Consider the following 20,845-nt stretch of genomic DNA (forward strand, 5'->3'; position numbering starts at 1 on the left):
CCCGCCCGCCCCCCCACGTGAACCCCCACTCCCCGCTGTCCCCCACACCCTTTCGCCCGGCTCCGCTCGGCTTAACCTGGCTTGCTGGGCCGGTCCGGTTTACTAATAATGATGGTCTTACACATCAGGGAGTAAGATAATAATAATGATCGACCCAGCACTTGCTCGGAAAGCAAATAATAATAACAATAATAATAATAATGATAATAATAATGATGATGGCATTATTTACTCTCGCGGTCACCCTTTCACTTTCTGTACCCCAGTGTCTTCACGTGCATTGATGCGTCCCGGATTTCAAATCCAATAGAGTGCGGCTAGGATGCGTTGGAAGTACGAAGCGCTCCGTATTTTTACTTTGTTTTCGATGTTCGAACTTTCGAATCGATAATCGGTTCTGTTAGACTTGATCTAGAGTATTTGAAGTATCTAGAAAATAAATTTAACGATTTTTCGATATTATTTGCCAAGTGATCGAGGTGGCTCAAAATCAACGGCTGAAAATAAAAATCTTATAAAATATGATGATATGATATTAAAATTTTAGATCAAAGTTATTGATCTTGTTTTATATGGTATAAAGAATTTTCTATCAAAATTTCATGTGATTTGGATATTTCTACACCGTTAAACTTGCAACCGGCTCACCACGGCCATTAAAATTATTGATTTTGAGCCCCTTCGATCACTGGGCAAATGATATCGAAAAATCGCAAAATTTATTTTCTAGATACTTCAAATACTCTAGGTCAACTCTAACGGAGCCGATCGTCGATTCGAAAGTCCGAACNTCAAATACTCTAGATCAAGTCTAACGGAGCCGATCGACGATTCGAAAGTCCGAACATCGAAAACAAAGTGGAAGCATGGAAGGCTCCGTGCTTCCGATAACATAGTAGCCTCCCTCTCTCTCTCTCTCTCTCTCTCTCTCTCTCTCTCTCTCTATATATATATATATATATATATTTGTTTTAGTGCATGCATGTGTAAAATAGGATTAAAATGATTATTGCATAAAAAAAAATTGATTTTTTATATAGCAGTCATAACGAAAATTGCATTGTACAAGAAAGTTGATTTTAAGAGACCTTCCAATTAACATATATATATATAGGTATAGCATGCATTACTTTCCTTCTTATTTGAAAGAGCAGACAAATGTCCATATACTCTTTTATAAAGCTCACAATTTTTATACTTATATCTAAAAAATATCCGTGATCAAATACGTTCTTTTCAAAAAAAAATTGCAATAAATCTTCAAAATAGTGATATATATATAAAAGAAGAAAAGAAATAAATAATATTTAAAATAAAAACGAAACAAAGAATTTAGTAAATTTATAAGAGTTGAGAAATGATTTTCTCCTAAATAATGAAGGGACCCTCTCAAAAGGAAGTTGCTCTAGTACGAGGTGTGATGGACGCATGCCAGTTCACTCCGGGACACAATGATGTGGGAAGGAGAGAACAACGCATGAAATGAATTGAGGAGTCGGGGTGGGCCTGTGTGGTCCCCACGCCCCACATGGCATGCTGTGTCACGCTTCTCACATCGACATCATCATCATCCCAAATAATTGCCCCGGCTACAGGGCAAATGATTGACATGTATTGCAATCATGTGGCCCCAGCCCCAGCCGATCTGAGCCGACCACGCCGAAGCCGGTTTGGTTAAATTTCGTAAACCGGAAGCCCGGGTTAGGGGGTTTGGGTTAGGAAAATGGGGTCCGCATAATACACGTTGTCTTTATAAACCCCCTCGCCCAATCTCCTTTCCTCTCCAAACCGTTTCCTCACCGCTTCCTCTTTTTCCCTTTTATCCATTCCTCTGCGACCGCGATCCTAGCCCTAACCCTAGAAAAGGGAGGAGGAGAAAGGAGAAAGGAGGGTGCGCGATGATGGTGGAAAAGGAGGATCTGGGGCTCAGCCTAAGCTTGAGCTCCCGGGCGGCGGCGGCGGCGGTGGATCGGGTGCCTCTGAAGCTGAACCTCGCGTCGTCTTCGTCCGCGTCTCCGTCGACTCTCCCGTTTCTTCTGAAGCCCCAGTGGAGCGATCTAATGGCGTCGTCCTCAGGTAATTTTTTTGAGTCGAAGCCTCGAGATCGAGTGGTAGATCTAAGGATCTACGTGAGTGGGAGTGTGGATTCAGATTTGTGATTCGCACCTGATTGTAGAGAGGAGATCGGCCGAGATGCCGCTGCTGAGGGGGATCGACGTGAACCGGGCGCCCGCGGCCGAGAGGGAGAGCGAGGAGGAGGCCGGGGCGTCGTCCCCGAACAGCACGCTGTCGAGCCTCAGCGGGGGCAAGCGCGGCGAGCGCGAGCGCGAGCGCGAGCCCGCGACGAGCGGCGGAGGCGAGGAGCACGACATGGAGCGCGCGAGCTCCCGCGGCATCAGCGACGAGGAGGACGGGGGCGACGGCTCCCGCAAGAAGCTCCGCCTCTCCAAAGACCAATCGGCGATTCTCGAGGAGACCTTCAAAGCTCACAACACCCTCAATCCCGTACGTTCGATTCTCCGGCCCCCTTCTCTCGACGATCTCTCTGTTTTACTATTTCCTTTTTCTCTCGGGGAAATAACCCGATACTGATCTCGATCTCGATCTCAGAAGCAGAAGCTGGCGCTGGCGAAGCAGCTGAATCTGCGGCCGCGACAAGTCGAAGTGTGGTTCCAGAACCGCAGAGCGAGGTATGTAGCACGCTTTTTAGTACCTTCTCTGATCACCATTTTTTGGTTTCTCGATCGAAACCGCATGCTAACGACGGTGAGGGGCTGTACTGAAAAATCAGGACGAAGCTGAAGCAAACGGAGGTGGATTGCGAGTTCCTGAAGCGGTGCTGCGAGAGCCTCACCGAAGAGAATCGAAGGCTGCAGAAGGAGGTGCAGGAGCTCCGAGCCCTAAAACTCTCCCCTCAATTCTACATGCACGCCACTCCTCCCACCACCCTCACCATGTGCCCCTCCTGCGAACGCGTATCGAATTCCGCCTCCGCCGCCCCTGCGGTTCCTCCGCCGCCTCCGTCCGATCAACCGCAGCACCTCCTCCACCTCCGCCGCCCCGTCCCGATCGCCCCCGCGGCGCCCTGGGCCCCCGTCGCGCTCCGCCCCTCCTTCCTCGACGCACCGCCGCAGAGATCTTGAAGACCACCAGTCTAATACACATCCTATTTTTTAATTTATTTCAGAAAAAAAAAAAGACTAAGAAGAAGAAGAAGAAGAAACTGTTAGGTACGTAGGGCGAGGAGAGGGAGAGAGAGTGCTTCTTTTTTTTTTAAAAAAAAAAAGGAAAGAAAAAAGAAAAAAGAAGTGGATATTGTTGGATACTGGTGTTGTCGATACGTGATGCGAGAAGAGGATTGGGAGATGGATGGGTGTTTGCTTGTGACGAATTAGCGGTGGGAATGCATTGATGATGTATGATGATGATGAGAGGAGGAGACTTAGTTAGCCTTTCTTTTTTTGATGGCAAATTCCTCGAAACTTCTACTGCTTGTTGATTAAAATCTGCGTCATTAATTCTTTCCAGATAGTTAGTTACGTTTGTGATATCCTGAGTTTATATCCAAATTATCCATACCTGCATTCTCATTTTTCCTTTTTAGAAAAAAAAAAAAAATTAAAGTCAGTTTTATGAGTTTGAAGATTATTCTACTAAGATAAGATTCTTTTTTTTTTTTTTTTATCCCCTTGTAAAAGCTGCATTTGAGAAAGTACTAGATGTGCAGTTACATGCAAGGAAAAATAATAATAAGCGTAAGAGTTGTTGTTCCCGTTTAGATTTGGATCTTAATACATAGAGAAATTATTCATAGATTTGGATGGTAAAGACAAAAGAGAAATTGACTAACACGGGAATGTAAGAAGAAAAAGTGCCCGATTAAAGCCACTAAATTTGCATTTTTTGAACTTAATTTATATCCATATAAACGTATATCGGTATTTGAAACTTAGGTATTGCAGAGTTGAATATACAAACAGACAACTTCTTGGTGTATACATAAATATTATGAATATAGATAGTCAGAAGTTATTTCACACTTTTATATAAATATTATGTATATCGATAGTCAGAAGTTATTTTATCGATTGCAATTACCTGAACAGTTTGAACTAAAAATTATGATAAATTAATGTTCGACAGACAATCAAAACATCACATTGAAAACCAACAGTGCAGTTTAGTCGGCATGTGATCATGGAGCTGGTAAGATCCAGTATACTCTGCGATTATGTTGCTTATTTCTTTTCAAAACACGTGCTCCGACCCTTTTGGTGCTGTGATTGGTGTGCACGTAGGGGATCTTACTACTAATCCATTAATATTTCCCATTGCCACTCATTTTAGGTCATCATTAGCTGTCGTAACCTTTCACGATTATGCATAATTATACACACTTAGTTTGTTTAATTAATCAATTAATCACCATTAATTAATTAGTACAGGCTAGTCACGTTATTTTCCCCAGCTTCTTAATTAGGTCAATAGCTACTAAGTATAGGCCTACACAAAACATCGTTGTAGTAATTATTAGTTTTTGGACCCACGCGGACCACGTACCATAACTCGGGGAGCAAAAGCCGGGAACTTGGCTTTGAATAATGGGCACCTTTTTAATCTTTTTATATTTGTGTTTGGCTTTTTTTTTAATATTTATAGCAGTATCTTAATTTAATCTCCTATTTTTACTGTTTAATTAGCGAGACCCACGTGGGAGGGGAAAATGATAGTGTGACAAGGCTAGTTGTGAAGGCACACTCAGTAGTGCCCACTGAGGGACAACCATAGTTGTCTTGTCGGGTCGAGTCGGGTCGGGTCGGATTAGGTTGATTCGGATTGACCAATCGGGCGTCTACGAAAAGTCCGTATGCCGGTGTCGCTATTCAAAGTAACAGTGAGGACCAAAGTTTAATTTTCTGTTCGTTTGTGTTATGTTTATTGGGTAATTTTTTTTAGATGTTTTAAAACGAGGGTGACTTTTCTTAATTAGAATTCAGAGGTTTGAGATTATAAAAATTGGTGCAAAAAAAACACATTAAGATTGATTAATTAAATAATTATTATAATTTATGATCTTGTTTAGAGAATAGAAATGATTCTTACTCGTCACAAAATTCAAAATCTTAGTTGTACATCCCGTGAGTGAGGATATATACATGTATATAGAGCTGGACTGCTATATTATCGGATACATGAAGAACTCCGTACTATCAAGTTGTTTTTAATGATACGACTTTCAAATCAACGATCGGCTCCGTTAAATTTGATCCACACTATTAAAAGTATTTGAAAACTAAATTTTATAATTTTTTGACATTATTTGACTAGTGATCACTAATCCAAAGGTCTCAAAATTAATAAATTTATTGATCGATGTCATACGTTTGTGGATTTAACTTTTGAATAAATAAACTGATCGTCCCAAACGTAAGTGGCCAAGGACTTGATGGTTAATAGCGAAGATCCCAAATTCGAATCATAATTAATTCACATTTCCAAGTAAATTTATTTTTAAAATAATAAACGAAACAGATAGCATCCTATCCTTTTTTTATTTATTTTTTTTTTTGAATAAATAGGGGCCGGTGAGCATAACATTATTCTAGAAACTCTATTTGCGCACGAAAGGGCACGCTCAGTATTCTCTGTGTTGGAAAAGCACTTTTGACAAACGCAATTTCTAATAATGGAATTTATGGTGGACTAGGTAGAGAAAATAATAATTTCTCCTTTGCAAAAGTGGTTTCAATAGAGGGGACAAGAGTGTAATTAAAAATTTTCCAAGTATCCATAACAGCAAAGCGCTGTGCACGAACACACTGTGTATGTAGACCAACCCTTTTGACGGATCTTAAAGCACTACACGTCCGCGATTGCTTATTCTAACGAAACAAATAAAGAGCCTCCTTTTGCATAAACTTATCTCTCTGGCACCCAGGGGTGTCCACGAGCTGAACATGAGTGAGCTGAGACGAGCTGACATGTTAAAATATCGAGTCGAAAAATTCAACTCGTATTCGGCTCGTTTATTAACGAACTGAACACAAGCTGATTCATGAACAATAAGTTAAAAGAATTATGAAGGATACATGTAGAAGATAAATTTATGAGATTTTATTTATTTGATTTTGATCTAATAGTTAAAACTATACATATAAATGACCTTTTTATAATTGAGTTAAGCTTTATATTTAGGTTAAGTTAAAAATCAAATAATAAAAATTTATTTTATATATATAATGATTTATTTATATATATATATATAAATATAAAATATATGTATTCAAGCTGATATCAAGCCGAACACGAGCGAGTTAACCCTTGTTCGTGTTCACTGTGATTCGATCTCGAGTTTATTTCGAGCCGAACAAGAGCTGGCTCACAAACAACAAGCTGAATTGCCACCCCTACATGCACCAATGCTTGGCTCTAGTATTAAGTATAGTAATTTTACTCAAGTGTCATCTCTCTAAAAAAATATATATATATATTTACTCAAGTGTCTTATTTTTATTTTTATACTACAAATACAAATTATTTTTATTTATAAGTACTTTGCTAAAAATATTGATATAGTAATATTATAATTAAGTAAAAATAAGGCCAAACAAGTTCTAAGAATAAAAAGTCATCTGGCGGCTTTTCAAGTATCAGATCAGAGTGCCTTCTACGCAAAATAGCGGAGAAAAAAAGTCAAGAAAAAGAGCCAGTAGTATCAATTTTCGCATGCTTTTTTCTGCAGTGGAGTCATACTTTTTAAATGACTTTTGCTAGTCTAAGTTTCTAAAGAAAAAGGGGAGTTAATCGTAAGCAATTACTCGCCGAAAGCTTGGGGTGTTTGGATTGACGTGATCATAATTCTACCATTACAAAAGTCCAGCGATTGTATAAATCTTTTATTGACAACGACAATTAATCAATTATGAGAAGATCTACACTTCATCCACAAGCTTAATGTTTTTAAGAAATAATTTATTTATTAATAAGACCCGTAATCATCTTCTATAGAATTATCATGGCTAATCAGTTGTGCGTAACATTTCAGTTTCGTCGTGGTTAGTGATAAAACTAATATTTCAGTTCTCAGTAAATTAATTACAGGACACCTTCTTATAGGAACAAATAAAATCATTTTGGTTATTTCATTTTACCTACATTTCTATTGCTAGGATTTTAAATCTAGGAGGGTAAGATTCGAATTTGCCGTTTATTTTCGTTTTGAAAACCAAGAGTCAAATATTAATAAATTATTATCTACATCTTGGCCCAATAGCGGTTTCTTGGGCCAAAGCCCAACTCGCAAAAAGCCCAAACATATTATTACAACCCAAAAGCAAAACTAGCTCACAAAATTATATGATTAAGTGATTTATTTTGATTTATTAACATGATTTTACTCGGGTATGCACAATTAACTATATTAAAAAGGATTTTCTGTTTATCATGTAATATCTCGCAAATTCAATATCAAAACATTGCATTTGTAGGTTGTGGCAATTTGAATTTAAAACTGATACAAATCAGATCGAACAAATTCAGCTTCAAATTGAACATATTTTGAAACAATGAGTTTATAGATTCCACTTAGCACAAGGGCATGATCATCCAACAAATAAAACATGCAAGTTAAACCAAATAGGCTAATTCTGAGATAGGAAAAAAGGACAAAAAAACCCCTTCGGAAACAAAGTAGAATTATCAAGAATCACAATAGTAAGGCCTAGCTTTGTAGACTATGAAAGATTCAAAAAGTTTAAAAATGCATATAAATTTTCCTTCTTCAATGATTTAAAATTATAATTGTCGCAATTGCAACCGTAATTTTATAATGTAAAAGAAGAAATATCGAAAGTGCTTTTAAAGTTTTTAGGCTTTTACCTGATATTTTTAATCGTCATATTACCACACAAAGCTTAATACTGGTTTATATGATCTTAGTAAGATTCTGCGATAGTGACGCATCGTTGCCGACTTTTGTTATATCAAAGATGGAAAACTCCGGGGTTCGGTGCCGACTTCTATTTTTGGTGACGCCATGTTTACGTCATAATGCATGTCAGTGAGACTCTCCCAGCAAATTTTGGTGCAGCTTAATAACTATGTGGGACAGGTATGTGATTAATGTGAGTAGTCGGATTCTTAAAAGAGTGATGAACGACTGATTAGACTATTTTGTTATAGAAAATTCCTTCGTACTCCGAACTTTCTCCTCATGCGGAGGAATATAATATGCCTCGAACCAGGTCTTTAGTTTCCTAGGTGTGTTTGGTGGCGTGGATCCAACGCCATATGTAAAGTTATCTGAGTCACCATGGCTCCCTCCTTTTTTGGGATCTCTAGAGTGTACTTATCATATTTTCATACTTTTAGAGTGTTCTCAGTTAACTTAATCTTATAAAAGTTCTTCTATAATTATTATTGTTATTTTTTTAAAACTTAGCTATAAATGTGAATTAACTAGAATTCGAACTTGGGTCTCGAGTACCAACCACCAAGCCCTTTGCCACTTGCTCCAGGGACGGTTGGTAGTTCACTGTAGAAATTTCTATAATTACGGCTTACGAAATTCTTATGAACTGTGTTAGTCTAGCTCACTGTAGAAATTTGACAATAGTGATTTCTCATAATAATAAATTTTATCCGTGAGACGATTTATCTTATTCCAAAAATCCTTTATGTTATATTGCTATGGACATTTTATCATACGATTTATCTATCAATTATTATAGCGTCTCAAACTGGGCTAAAAAAGAGAGTAAAAGAGAAAGATATTGATGCATCCAAACAGTCTTCTTAAGTTTTAAGTGGATGCTTTTCGAGGACAACAATTAGCTCGAGTTAATTAACCCAAGTGATTCGAGAACACTAGACAAGAATAGTGTATAATAACCAGTGCATTAATTGGTCTGTTTGGATGTTCAAATAAGTTATCCGACAGTAGTCGTATGTGCGGTGTAGAGATATTCATCTATTATTATACTTACAACTTGCTTTTTGTTCATTGTAAGATCCTCACAGCTGTACTACCTTTTAAGAATAAAACTATATCTCAAAAATAAAATAATTTAATCTTAATCTCACTTTGCAAAAAAAAAAAAAGGCTTATTAATTTATAGTATGTAAATTATAATCATGAATTATATTACCAATCTATTTGTACTGTCCTTAGGAGACGTGTCAAACAAAATGTTGCTTTAACTCATATGCCTGTTGCTTTAACTCATATGCGGTCAATATTTCTTTTCATGGGATTCTCTTTTTCTCGGTCAATTATATGAACAACAAGTTTCTAATTGTAAGTTTATGAAATAATTAATTAAACGTGACACATTAAATATTAGAAGAAAAGTAATAATTACTCTTTCTAACACCATCTAAAATGAGTCTTATGAATTTACTCGAAATCTTTTCCTCTGTAGACCAACTTGGTAGAATCCACTTTTTTATATTCACTTCCCTTTTTTTTTAAAAAAAAAAAAAAACTTGTTGTGGGTTGGTAAACACGAGTTGAAGAAGAACATCACAAATACCATTGCTTTATTTCTACGCAAGAATACATTATCAAATTAATTTAATATTCCGAGTCCATTAAACCACATAGTAATTTTAAAAGCTTCATATAATCCAAAAATGGTGCATCCATTGTCTCTTACTTGAGCTTTAATTAGATACCTTGCGTTAACACCATAAAAACCGCAAGTTTAATAGTAGATATGATATTTCATGAATTACACCTTTTACTAACACGAAAAAAAAAGAAGAAAAGAGAGTGATATTCCTAAATATTATATGAGTTCAACCTTAGTGACACCCACATGATAGTTATAGGGTTATTTGCATATACGTCCCTGCAAATATAGTAAATTACGAAAATATTCCTGCAAAACAGAAACTCCATAAGTTGTCCCTGCAAAAGTCCTAAGTTATACAGATATGTCCCTCCGGTTAACATCCGTTAGTGATCCGTTTATTTTTTAACAGTGGATTCGTGAAATGACCATTTTACCCTCACAAATATATCCCTCCAAAAGTTTTCCTCTTTCCCTTCTCTTTCTCTTCCTCTTCGGACTGTCGAAGCGAACGACGGCGGCGGCGGCGGCGGCGCGGGGTAGGGTTCGCCGGCGACGAAGAAGAGGGAAGAACGTCGGGGCACCGGAGCTCTACCTGGAGCTCATCGCCCTCAACGCCGTCCCCTCCCTCGTTGGCCTCCTCGGCGCCGACATCGCCATCGACGTTGTCTCCTTCCTCACCGACCTCACCGACGCCGACGTCCTCGGCGACCATGATGACCCCGCGCACGCCCTCGTCGCTGCCCTCGTCGACAACAACGCCCTCGAGCTTCTCGTCCAGAAACTCGCCAGCCTTTCCGAGGTCGACCCCGACGAGGTTCTTCTCCCTCGCCGGTAACGAAGAAGAGGGAAGAGGAAGAGGAAGAAGGAAGAAGGAAGAAGAAGGAAAAAGAGGAAGAGGGAAGAGGAAAAGGAAGAGGGTTCGCCGCCGTCGCCGCCGCATCTCCTCGCCGGCGACGAAAAAGAAGGAAGAGGAAGAGGAGGAAGAGGAAGAAGGGTAAATACGTTAATTCACACTATAATTAACCATGGTTAAGTATTTTAACCGTGGTTAACGAAAATTTTCTAACAGATCTGGACGGCAGGACGGCAGGGACATATCTGCATAACTTAGGACTTTTGTAGGGATAACTTATGAAGTTTTTATTTTGCAGGAATATTTTCGCAATTCACTATGTTTGCAAGAATGTGTATGCAAATAACCTATAGTTATATTACACCTCACATTAGCCCTAAAAACATAAAGAAGCATTCAAAAAAGCACAAGCTTATGCAATTGTATGAGTAGGAGCCCACTTAATAAGCAAAAAGGTGAGCATAAATTCAATCTAGACCCTTACCCTTTTTTATCTCAATAATAATTAATACGCGGAAGTAATAATGCTTGAGAATCTAAGAGCATCTTGTCGTATTCATCTCTCTAGATCATTACCGCTATTGTTTGGCTCTGTTTCTGCTTTTGCTTTCGATACCAATAAATTTTTTTATTAACAAACTTACCTGCAATGAGAAATATTTGAAGTCTCCAAACATATCAACATAGTACCTCCTAATAATAATAGAAATTTAAAACACATTCAGAAACAAAAAAAATTTGATTGTAAGGTCGGGAAACAAAAATAGCTTAAGTTAAAAAAAAAAAATCAACAGAATACCTCCTAATAAAAGGAGTTAAACTGCATTACGCATGGTAGTAGGAGAATTTAATTCACATTTATCTACCATTTTACATAATTGAAGATGTTTAGTACTGATTCTGATATCATATTATTCAAAATAATGATTTAATAAAAAAATATTATGCTTTAAGGCGTTTTAAGTTAAAACGTACAGTACTAAAATTAAAGTATGAATTATTTTGAATCGACTATATAATTTTTTTATATTTTGATTTTACTATCCAATCTTTTAGTTTGTTTGATTTGAGTTACTCAGCAGCATTTTGACTTTAAAATTTAAGCCAACTACTTATCATAACGAATTTATAGTCACGAGAGTTACATAAAGTATGCTAACGAAATCTACAATGACAAATGATGAAATTTTGAAAAAAAATTAAATAATTGAAAGGTTGGATATATAATAAAATCAAAAGTATAAAACTATAACTTAATCAAAGTAGTCTAAAATTCAGATAAATTTTGTATATTGTTTTCTCCTGCATTTAATACGATAATGGATAACAACAGACGGAGAGAGAGAACTATCTACCTCAATCCCACAAAATCTCAATCCAAAGCTAAAGAGGGAGAGGGAAAGACAGCGAACTATCCACCTCAGTCCCACACATGGTCTCCAATCTAAACACATGATCTCCAATCTAAAGCTAGCGTACGCACCCCAAAAGAGGCAAAAGAAGAATCACACAAGCCACATCTTGTGTGACTAAGATGACCTTGGCCTTATCCAAAACCTCAACTATACCATGCATGCTCCTCCACAAGCTTCCTCTTCAATCTAGAACCTCCCTAGAGCTTCTTAGTTTAATTGTGTCTCTTTACATATATTCTTCTTCTTCTACTATGCCATGTATGTGTACTTGCTTACTTTTAGGAAATTCTCCAAGCCTAGCTAGCTTGATGCCTTCATTAATTCTTGGCGCGCCCCTTTTTTCCTCATTAATTTACTTAATAATTCATTAGGATGGGAATCTCTTACTACAAACAAAATGTGATTTTCGAGCTGTTTTATTTTCCGGTTCAAACTCCATGGTGAAAAATATAAATTTTTTTTTAGGATAAAATAATGTTATATGCAAATGAAAAAGAAATTACACGAATGAGGTAGCGTAACTTCAGAACTACAATGCGTAAAAGGGTACTCTTGCAAATACGAGCAGAGTCGAGGACATTCTTGCAAATTGTACCAACGGTAACCAACCAAAGGACCACTCTACCCCTTCCCCTTTTTATTTTTTGCAAAAAAAAAAAAAAAAAGTTTAAAAACAGCATCCTCGTCACCTTCTTCCCCCCCATCCTTTCCCTTTCCCTTTCCCTCTCTCTCTCCCTCTACTTTTACTTAACCGCTAAGTGTCCTCCTCTCTCTCTCTCTCTCTCTCTCTCTCTCTCTCTCTCCTCAAACCCTAAGAGAGGTAAAGCAAAAAAGCGTTTCCAGCTCTCCCCCTAGCTCCAATGGCGGAGCCCGAGTCCCTCCTCTACACCACGAAACCCCCAATCCATCATCGGCAACTCGGCGCCGGGATCCTCTCCACGTTCCTGTACAGAGCCCTGCTCGTCGCCGTGCTTGTCGTCGCGCTTCCCCTCCTCCCCTCCCGCGCCCCCGAGTTCGTCGACGGAACCCTCCTCACGAGGACATGGGAGCTCCTCCACCTCCTCCTCGTGGGCATCGCCATCTCCTACGGCCTCTTCAGCCGCAGGAACGCCGACGCCGACAAGGACCGCGCCGCCGAGGGGAAGCACGACGCCGCGCAGTCCTACGTGCCGCAGATCCTCCGCGGTCCCTCCGCGGTCTTCGGGGACGACGACGACGGCGTGGACGGCGACGACGACCGTGGCGACGCTGGGGTTCGGGCGTGGAGCTCGCAATACTACCCCAACGATCCCGTGGTCGTGGTCGCGAAGGATTCGGGATCGGCGGGGAGCGGGCGCGGCCGCGGCCGCGGCGGCGACGAGCCGCTGCTTCTGCCCGTGCGGAGCCTGAAATCGCGGGCCCGAGAGGCCGATTCGGGTAGAAACCGCTTCTCGAGAACCCCTGACGAGGACGCCGCGGTGCTCTCCTCTCCGATCCCATGGCGATCGCGTTCGGGGAGGTTCGAGTCCAAGGAGGAGTCGGGCCCTTTAAACCGGACCTCTTCCTTCCGCTCACCAGGTGTTCGATCTACGTCCGCAACGAGCACTTCTCCCAGCAGCGCTTCTCCAAAAAGAGGCTTCTATAAGTCTACGCCCCCTCCGGCACCGCCGCCTCCGCCGCCTCCTTTTGTCGGTCATTTATACTCTCCGGCCTCCGATAGAAAAATCACTACAAAAAGCTTTAAAGATGAGCTAAAGGATGTGAGCGCCAAGCCATTGATGAAACCACAAAGCTCAATCAACATCCCTTCTTCGATCGCAAAATCAGTTAGAACGGTCCGGCCAAAGGAGGCACAAGCAACTCAAGCGGCGGACGGTCCCGAGATCCCCGTTCCGGTGCCAATGTATCGGAGAAAGGAGGATAGTGAATTCGTGGATAAAGCGGTCATCGAATCCGATGATTCGGATAGCAGAGACTCGGACAGTAGTGACGAGCGCGAAACTGATGATGATGATATCATTGCCGAATCCTCTGGTAAAGAAGACGAAGCGCCGAACTGTGTTGCTGAAGCTAAAGCAGAAGCAGAACCTGATGACAATGAGGTGGATAAGAAAGCGGACGAGTTCATAGCCAAGTTCCGGGAGCAGATTAGGCTTCAGAGGATCGAATCGATCAAGAGATCGACGCGGCGGCGCAGCGATAAACATCCGAAGTAGTATTAAAGAAGGCTGATGCTATATGATGCTTGCTTTTTTCTTTTTTCTTTTTTAGAAGGAAAAAAAAAAAAACTCTTTTCTTATATTGTATCATCAAAGTTAATCTTTGATAGGAGTGTAGCTCAAAGGACATTAAGATTTGGTTTCTTCTTGTTCTTCTTAATCCTCATCCAAAGGCCTTGCTTTGCCCTTATTGTTAATGTATCTTTGCTTGATGAAAGAAAGATCAACTATGTGACCATGATATGTGAAACACCATGAACTCTTTGCAGTACTAAACATACTATGATGCTTAATTTTCTTTTCTTCATTATCTCTGCTCAAATAAGGAAGAGAAGGGAGAGATTTTTATGGTATCTCTTGTGAAGATTGATCACAATTGAGTCAACTTTTGTTTCTATAGACCGGATCAAGTCATGCAGTTCAATTATGTTTTGCTTCGTGTGGAATATGTAATATATATCCAAAACCGAAGCAATTCAACTAGAACCAGAAGTTGCGGTGGAATTTGAACTCCAGATCTTTTGCTCTAATACCATGTGAAATAATTCTTTCTTTTTTAAAGCGAAAGTTCCTAGAGAATAATATTTTAATAGTTTCTTTTCAACACTAATTAAAACCATAATTAGTAGCCTCTGTGGCCATGTAAAGCATCCTCTTAATACGTGTGATAACCTATAGGAGCAATATTGACCTATTTCTAACAGGGGGTGGAGAATGGAGTTGTTCTTTGCCTGATCATTCCCAGATACCTTGCTGGGTTTCTAAATTTCCTTTTAACCTTAAGAACAAAAAAGAGCAAGGATCTCAAACTTAATCATCAAGTAATGCACATTGGAAACCATCAACATTATCCATTGCTCTAAGTCTTAATTTGGTGTTGAGGTATATCTAACGCTCATAGATAAAATGGAGTTGAGGAAAAAGCATATAGGAATATACTTCTACGTTCTCCGGTAAGACCGCAAAAATATATTGTAACCGACTCATCGCGATAGACCAAAATATATTGTAACCGACTCGCGATATACAGAACGCAATATTACGTACGAAAACAAATATGATATTTTTCCAACGTACTTTCTTACCGCACGTAATACAATCTTCCCGCAATTCCAAACAAAGGATAAAACAAACTTTAGATTTTTTGGAATTAACGTGCACAGATCATTACTAAATATATTCGTGGACTCTTTCCGGTGAAATCGCCTTGTGAAATAAAATAAAATTTAAATAATAAAATAATTAAGTATAATTTTTTGAGTTATAAAGTGGTAGAATAAAACCGCGCTAAATTTTTGTGTGCAAATTGAAAATTTTCTCTTTTTTGTTTACCATGATTGGTCGTTCAGAAGGGTAGTTGTTGGCCGAGTGATCGCTCCCCTCGTTGCTATGTCATTTTCAGAATGTACCAAAAGGTTCCACTTCAAGTTACATTTAATGATCAAATTTCTAATTTTGAATCTCTCTTAAATTTCTAGTAGTGACGTATTAGATCGAAATTAATTAAATTGGTCAATTGAGTTAGCTTAGATTTATCAATAATTTGATTTGATTCAATCATACGAATTGAAATTTAAAATTCAGCAAAAATAGTTTCATATGTATTATTCTCTAAAAAGAATAAAAAAAATAGTTTGGTACGCATTAGAAACTAGATGATAATTAAATAGTTGTGGTTACTACCGTGAATAAAAGATTTAATAATTGTGTCGTACAATCACTTTCGATTTAAATTTGATGTACCAACTAGGTAAAACTAAATTATCTAGTCTAATTTGATTTATTTCTATAATTTGATTATCTTATTTTTTAAAAAAACATACAAAAATAAAACCATAAATGTTCATCTTTTTGTGTATATAGAATTTAACATGGGCTAAAAAAATACATAACCCTAAACAATTCGATGCTATCAAAATAATATTCTATTTATATAGTTAAACCGAAATTTTTGTTAAATTTGAGTCTATCAACCATTTAGGTAAATTTTCTACTTTTATTTACTAAAAATACCTACCTTTTTTTTTCAAAAAATAATAAAAATTGAAAAACACTTGCAAATTTTTGTTTCAAAAGAAAAAGAAACTAAGGTGTTTCCGTGGCTACCATTTTATTTTACCCTTTTTTGTTTTGTTTTTGGGGGTCTAACTTTACCTTTTCGCCCTTTTGCATTATTTGGGTACGTTCTCGGTATCCAAAACCGGGTACGGATAAGAAACCGCAAGAGGTTAGGAGAAGGAGAAAGAGAGAGAGAGAGGTGCATCGAGGTGGCGTGAAAGGAGGAAAGAGATCGGTGGATCGACGATTACATTACTTCGTGGATCCGAAACCCACTTAGAGAGCGAATAGCTTGCGAAGGTGGTGGAAGCCCCTCTCCCCTCTTCCCTCTCCCCTCTCCGATCCTAAATCTAGGGTTTCAGAATCTCCCCAAATCCTCCCCCCAAATTCGTCGATCTCATCTCGATCCCTGACGTGGGAACATAGATTTGCGGAGAATTTGCGCGATTTGATTCGAAGTTCTTGTGAAATTCAGGTGGTGAATCGATCGATTTGTAGATTAGGTATGTATATCGAGGAATTAGGGCACGATGGTGCTTCGGGAGGCGGAGAAGAAGAGGAATCGCCTAGGGTTTCGAAGATCGCGTTGCTGAGCGCGAAGAGGGCGGTGGTCGGGGTCGGGGCGCGGGTGCTCTTCTACCCGACGCTTGTATATAATGTTCTTCGGAACAAGATCCAATCGGAGTTTCATTGGTGGGATCCCGTTGATGAGGTTGGTGTGTGATCCTTTTCTTCTTCCTTTTTTCGATTATATATTAGGGTTTATGTTCCAACAGTTGCGATTTATGTAATTAGTTGTTCGTATCATTCATATGTTGTAAGCACTAGCAATATTAGATTTCTTGCGCATCCTATGCTGTCGATTTTGTATAAAATTCACGAATGGAAACAAGCAAAATTAGGCTGCTAAGGGTCAATGTTAACTGTTGATGAAAGTCATGGGATGCGGAATGGCGTGTGATAAGATCAAATTGCCCTATGTTGCTTTGTTGCTATTTTATTTGGTGGATAGTTGTAACTGTGATCATCTGTCGAATAAGTACTTAGTTTGTTATTTGAAGTGCGTATGGTTAATAATGCTAAATTTTAACTGCCTTTATGACATGTATGAGATCCTTTTGTTACTTCAATGGTATACTATTTGCATCTAAGATATGGTGTATCAGTTCTTATTGCTAGGTGCTGTTCCATTCCCTAATGATGTACCTCTCTTGAAGCAACTTGGTGTTCATGGTGTTATTACATTGAATGAACCGTATGAGACACTGGTGCCTTCATCATTGTACCTTGTGAGTATTTGATCTTAGTTTGTTCTTCTTGTTGTTTTAGCCTTTCAATTTTCTAAAAACAACGATTTGGCTATTGTATATTCAACAAGGAAAATATGATACAGAGTAAGAGGATGGTTCATCAGAGTTAGAAAGCAAAGATTTTGATTTGCATGTTATGAGTTGTGAAGAGCTTTAATAGCACAAGCTGGCATGTTATGTTTCTTTAGCTGTTGAATTCTATTTGTTTTTTCTTTTCGCCTCCTGTTGTAGCTCTATGCTTTGTTGCTGAAAACAGTCCAGTTTTTGTTACTGAAAGAGTTGGCATATTAAGCTTGGTTAGCTTGCTAAGTGGACGGTTACACGGTCAATCTATCTGCTTTTCAGTAACAAAATCTGCTTCTTCACATAGCCTTCCTTTTTTCAGTTTCCAAGGTCAAGCCTGGATTGTAGTTGCCATTAAAAAAATTCTTACTTCCATTACTATTTGATGTTAAATTTGCGCATCTTGATTATGAACTAATGTCCTCTTTTATTATAGGCTCATGGGATTGAACACTTGGTGATACCAACAAGAGATTACCTTTTTGCACCGTCACTTGGAGATATATGCAAAGCTGTAGACTTCATTCATGGTAGGCATTGCCTTCTCTGTCTATAATGATATTCTATGTAATTTTGTGCACTACATTTTTTGACTTTAGACTCTGTTGTGACTTTAAAAGATGTACTTGAAAAGTTTAAAAGTTAAAACGAATCATTGTATCAGTGGGATCTTCTTCAAAATTTATTTGCAAGTTGTGCAGACATAAAAGTTGTTTGCTGTTGCACTTACATTTTTTTTTCTTTTATATTATCTTTGGTACTTGCAAGTTGCAACAATATTATGTTGCTCTTGTCCAGCAGGTTGATGCTACTGTAGTACTACCATGTGTGTGGTACATGTTAATCTTTTATTTATCTATTGCCTTATATACTTTCTTTCCCTTTTTGTACGTAGTGCGCCACAAAAGCTATTATTCTGCCTTTATTTTTCTCACCTCAAAATGGGAAGTTGAACACATGTTCTTGTTGTTGAATACTTTATAAAAATTTATTGTTGTGTTGCCCTCTCTTTTATTCCTCTAACTTAATTAAAAGCTAATATTTTTCCTCCTCCTTTTTTTTTTTTTTTTTTTTTTTTTTTTTTTTTTTTTTTTTTTTTCAAAAAAAAAAATCTACTGCATACAGTGTACTACAGTAGTTTCACTGCAAAGCTGGTCGAGGGCGCAGCACCACAATCGTTCTGTGTTACTTGGTTAGTTTGAAACGAAGCCTTTTACTGATCAGTTACTTTATANACATGTTCTTGTTGTTGAATACTTTATAAAAATTTATTGTTGTGTTGCCCTCTCTTTTATTCCTCTAACTTAATTAAAAGCTAATATTTTTCCTCCTCTTTTTTTTTTTTTTTTTTTTTTTTTTTTTTTTTTTTTTTTTTTTAACGGTGTGAAGAGAATGCTTCTTGTGGGAAAACAACATATGTTCACTGCAAAGCTGGTCGAGGGCGCAGCACCACAATCGTTCTGTGTTACTTGGTTAGTTTGAAACGAAGCCTTTTACTGATCAGTTACTTTATATTTGCGATCAAAAGAATTTTTAACAAATGATAATCATCTTCTAGGTGCAATATAAGGAAATGACACCTGCATCAGCATATGAGTATGTCAGATTGAACAGGCCGAGAGTTCTTTTAGCTTCTGCACAGCGGCAGGTAACAGATTATGATCTCTATGATACGATACAAAGCATAAGTCGTTCTTAGCAGATCAATATACCTCCAACTTTTCTACAGTATGAATGAATGCTATTGATGGTGGCTTTTTATGCCATCTGCAAGGTAAACATATAACAATAGTTTCCCTACTCTGTAGCGTAACCTTTCTGAACTGTACATGCTACTACGAATCACTAAATTGTGTAAGCAAATCATGGTCTTTTTTAGCACGTTTACCTACCGGACTTTATTACCATGGGCTGCTATTTTCCTCCTTGCTAGAGTCAATACACAGTAAGAACATGCATTCTCTATTGCAAATACGAGCCTAGCTATAGCATCACCTGCAACATTATTCTGTTTATCTTTTCCTTTTGTGCATCACTGACTGGAAATATAAATGAACTTTGCATTAATCATCAGCTCATGGTTTGCAGGCCGTCCAACAATACTACCATCTGAGAGTTAAGAAAGCGAGAATACCTGCCTCCTTAAACTATCCAGTTCTAAAATCATCAGTGCTACTGAGTGCTCGAAACTTTGTGGCCTTCGATGAGAGCACATTTGTGGTGGTAACAAAATCTGATCTGGAAGGTTATAATGATGGTGATTCAGGGATGCACAATGTGGGTAACAGCATATGGGCAGAGCTAAGTGTAGTATATAAAGTGCAATTTGCAGGACAAGCAGCCATCGCAAGGCTCTCATACTTCTATCTTCGCTGCCGTGCCTTAAGTGAGAAATCGCTGCCTGATAAAGTAATGGGGAGCGATAGCTGCTCTCTGGAGGCTGAGCAGCTCGGTGCTGGCCATCCCCATCTGCTGCAAGGGGTTGCGGTAAATCTGTAATCTTCCACTGGCTAAATTGCAGAAAAACCTCCTGTAGATATCGCAGTTTTTTTGTTGCCCCCCCCCCCCTAGAATTTCGGAACTTACACGTTGCCTCTTTAAACTACAAGATTACATCACTTCATCCGTCACTTTACTCTTACGGCATTAGAGTAAATTGTAGGTTGCGAATTTCGGAGGGTAATGGGAAACTCGCGATATTCATATGGGGTTTTGTACAGTTAGTTTTTTTTCTTCTTTTTTGCCCTCCCTCGTTTTCTTCAAGTCGTGGGCTTTTATGGTATATAGAAGGATTCTGTTATCATGCTTTTGAGTGACATGGTGGCAGATATCTCCTATGATAGTTCTGAGGCTTCAAAGCTATCTTAGGACCTATCACATTAGCAGCGCAAAGAAGAGGACGCTGGAAGAATGAAGTTACCAGAGTCTAATATGTATATATCACAATAAATTTAAACGCGACGTGTAAAGAAAGGATCAATGGGTCGACTCTGTTTCTTACGGCAAGAAATGTTATATCTGCTTAGCTTGTTTTCTCTCTCCGTTTTACTGTTTCCGGTCACTCTTTGTTCCAATGTAAGTTGCGTAGGTAACTGGGGATTTGCCAAATGGGATGCAGGACCATACACGGCAGGGGCCCAGCATATGCAGGTATTAACTTCCTCCGAAAAAGTGGTTAGGGCTCTGGTTGGAATTATGAAGGCAAATATTGTTTCTGAGAGTGGTTAGCCTGTAGGTTGTGAAGTGTTCGAACGTCATTTGTGCAATTTCCACCCCTCCCCAAAAAAGAAGGGCGAAAAACTAGTTTTTACTAATCAATCCAATAGATCCGCCGTTTTCTTTCGTATCCTTTTCACGGTGGCATCTTGCGAAACCA

At 38.7% G+C, this 20,845-nt stretch overlaps 3 protein-coding genes across 3 annotated transcripts; all 3 read left to right on the forward strand.

The window, feature by feature from the left end:
• LOC109708337 (homeobox-leucine zipper protein HAT4-like) lies at positions 1,767 to 3,539 on the forward strand. Its single transcript, XM_020230050.1, has 4 exons — positions 1,767 to 2,076; positions 2,177 to 2,505; positions 2,611 to 2,690; positions 2,792 to 3,539. Exons 1-4 carry the CDS (start codon positions 1,899 to 1,901, stop codon positions 3,141 to 3,143), a joined length of 939 nt encoding a protein of 312 aa, XP_020085639.1. The 5' UTR covers positions 1,767 to 1,898; the 3' UTR covers positions 3,144 to 3,539.
• On the forward strand, positions 12,678 to 14,288 carry LOC109707648. The gene has a single exon (XM_020229087.1). It carries the CDS (start codon positions 12,701 to 12,703, stop codon positions 14,033 to 14,035), a length of 1,335 nt encoding a protein of 444 aa, XP_020084676.1. The 5' UTR covers positions 12,678 to 12,700; the 3' UTR covers positions 14,036 to 14,288.
• LOC109707649 (putative dual specificity protein phosphatase DSP8) lies at positions 16,280 to 20,510 on the forward strand. The gene is made up of 6 exons (XM_020229088.1): positions 16,280 to 16,808; positions 17,263 to 17,385; positions 17,906 to 17,999; positions 18,859 to 18,941; positions 19,028 to 19,117; positions 19,558 to 20,510. Exons 1-6 carry the CDS (start codon positions 16,602 to 16,604, stop codon positions 19,966 to 19,968), a joined length of 1,008 nt encoding a protein of 335 aa, XP_020084677.1. The 5' UTR covers positions 16,280 to 16,601; the 3' UTR covers positions 19,969 to 20,510.

This window comes from Ananas comosus, linkage group 3 (genome assembly GCF_001540865.1).
Source record: "Ananas comosus cultivar F153 linkage group 3, ASM154086v1, whole genome shotgun sequence".
Taxonomy (NCBI): domain Eukaryota; kingdom Viridiplantae; phylum Streptophyta; class Magnoliopsida; order Poales; family Bromeliaceae; genus Ananas; species Ananas comosus.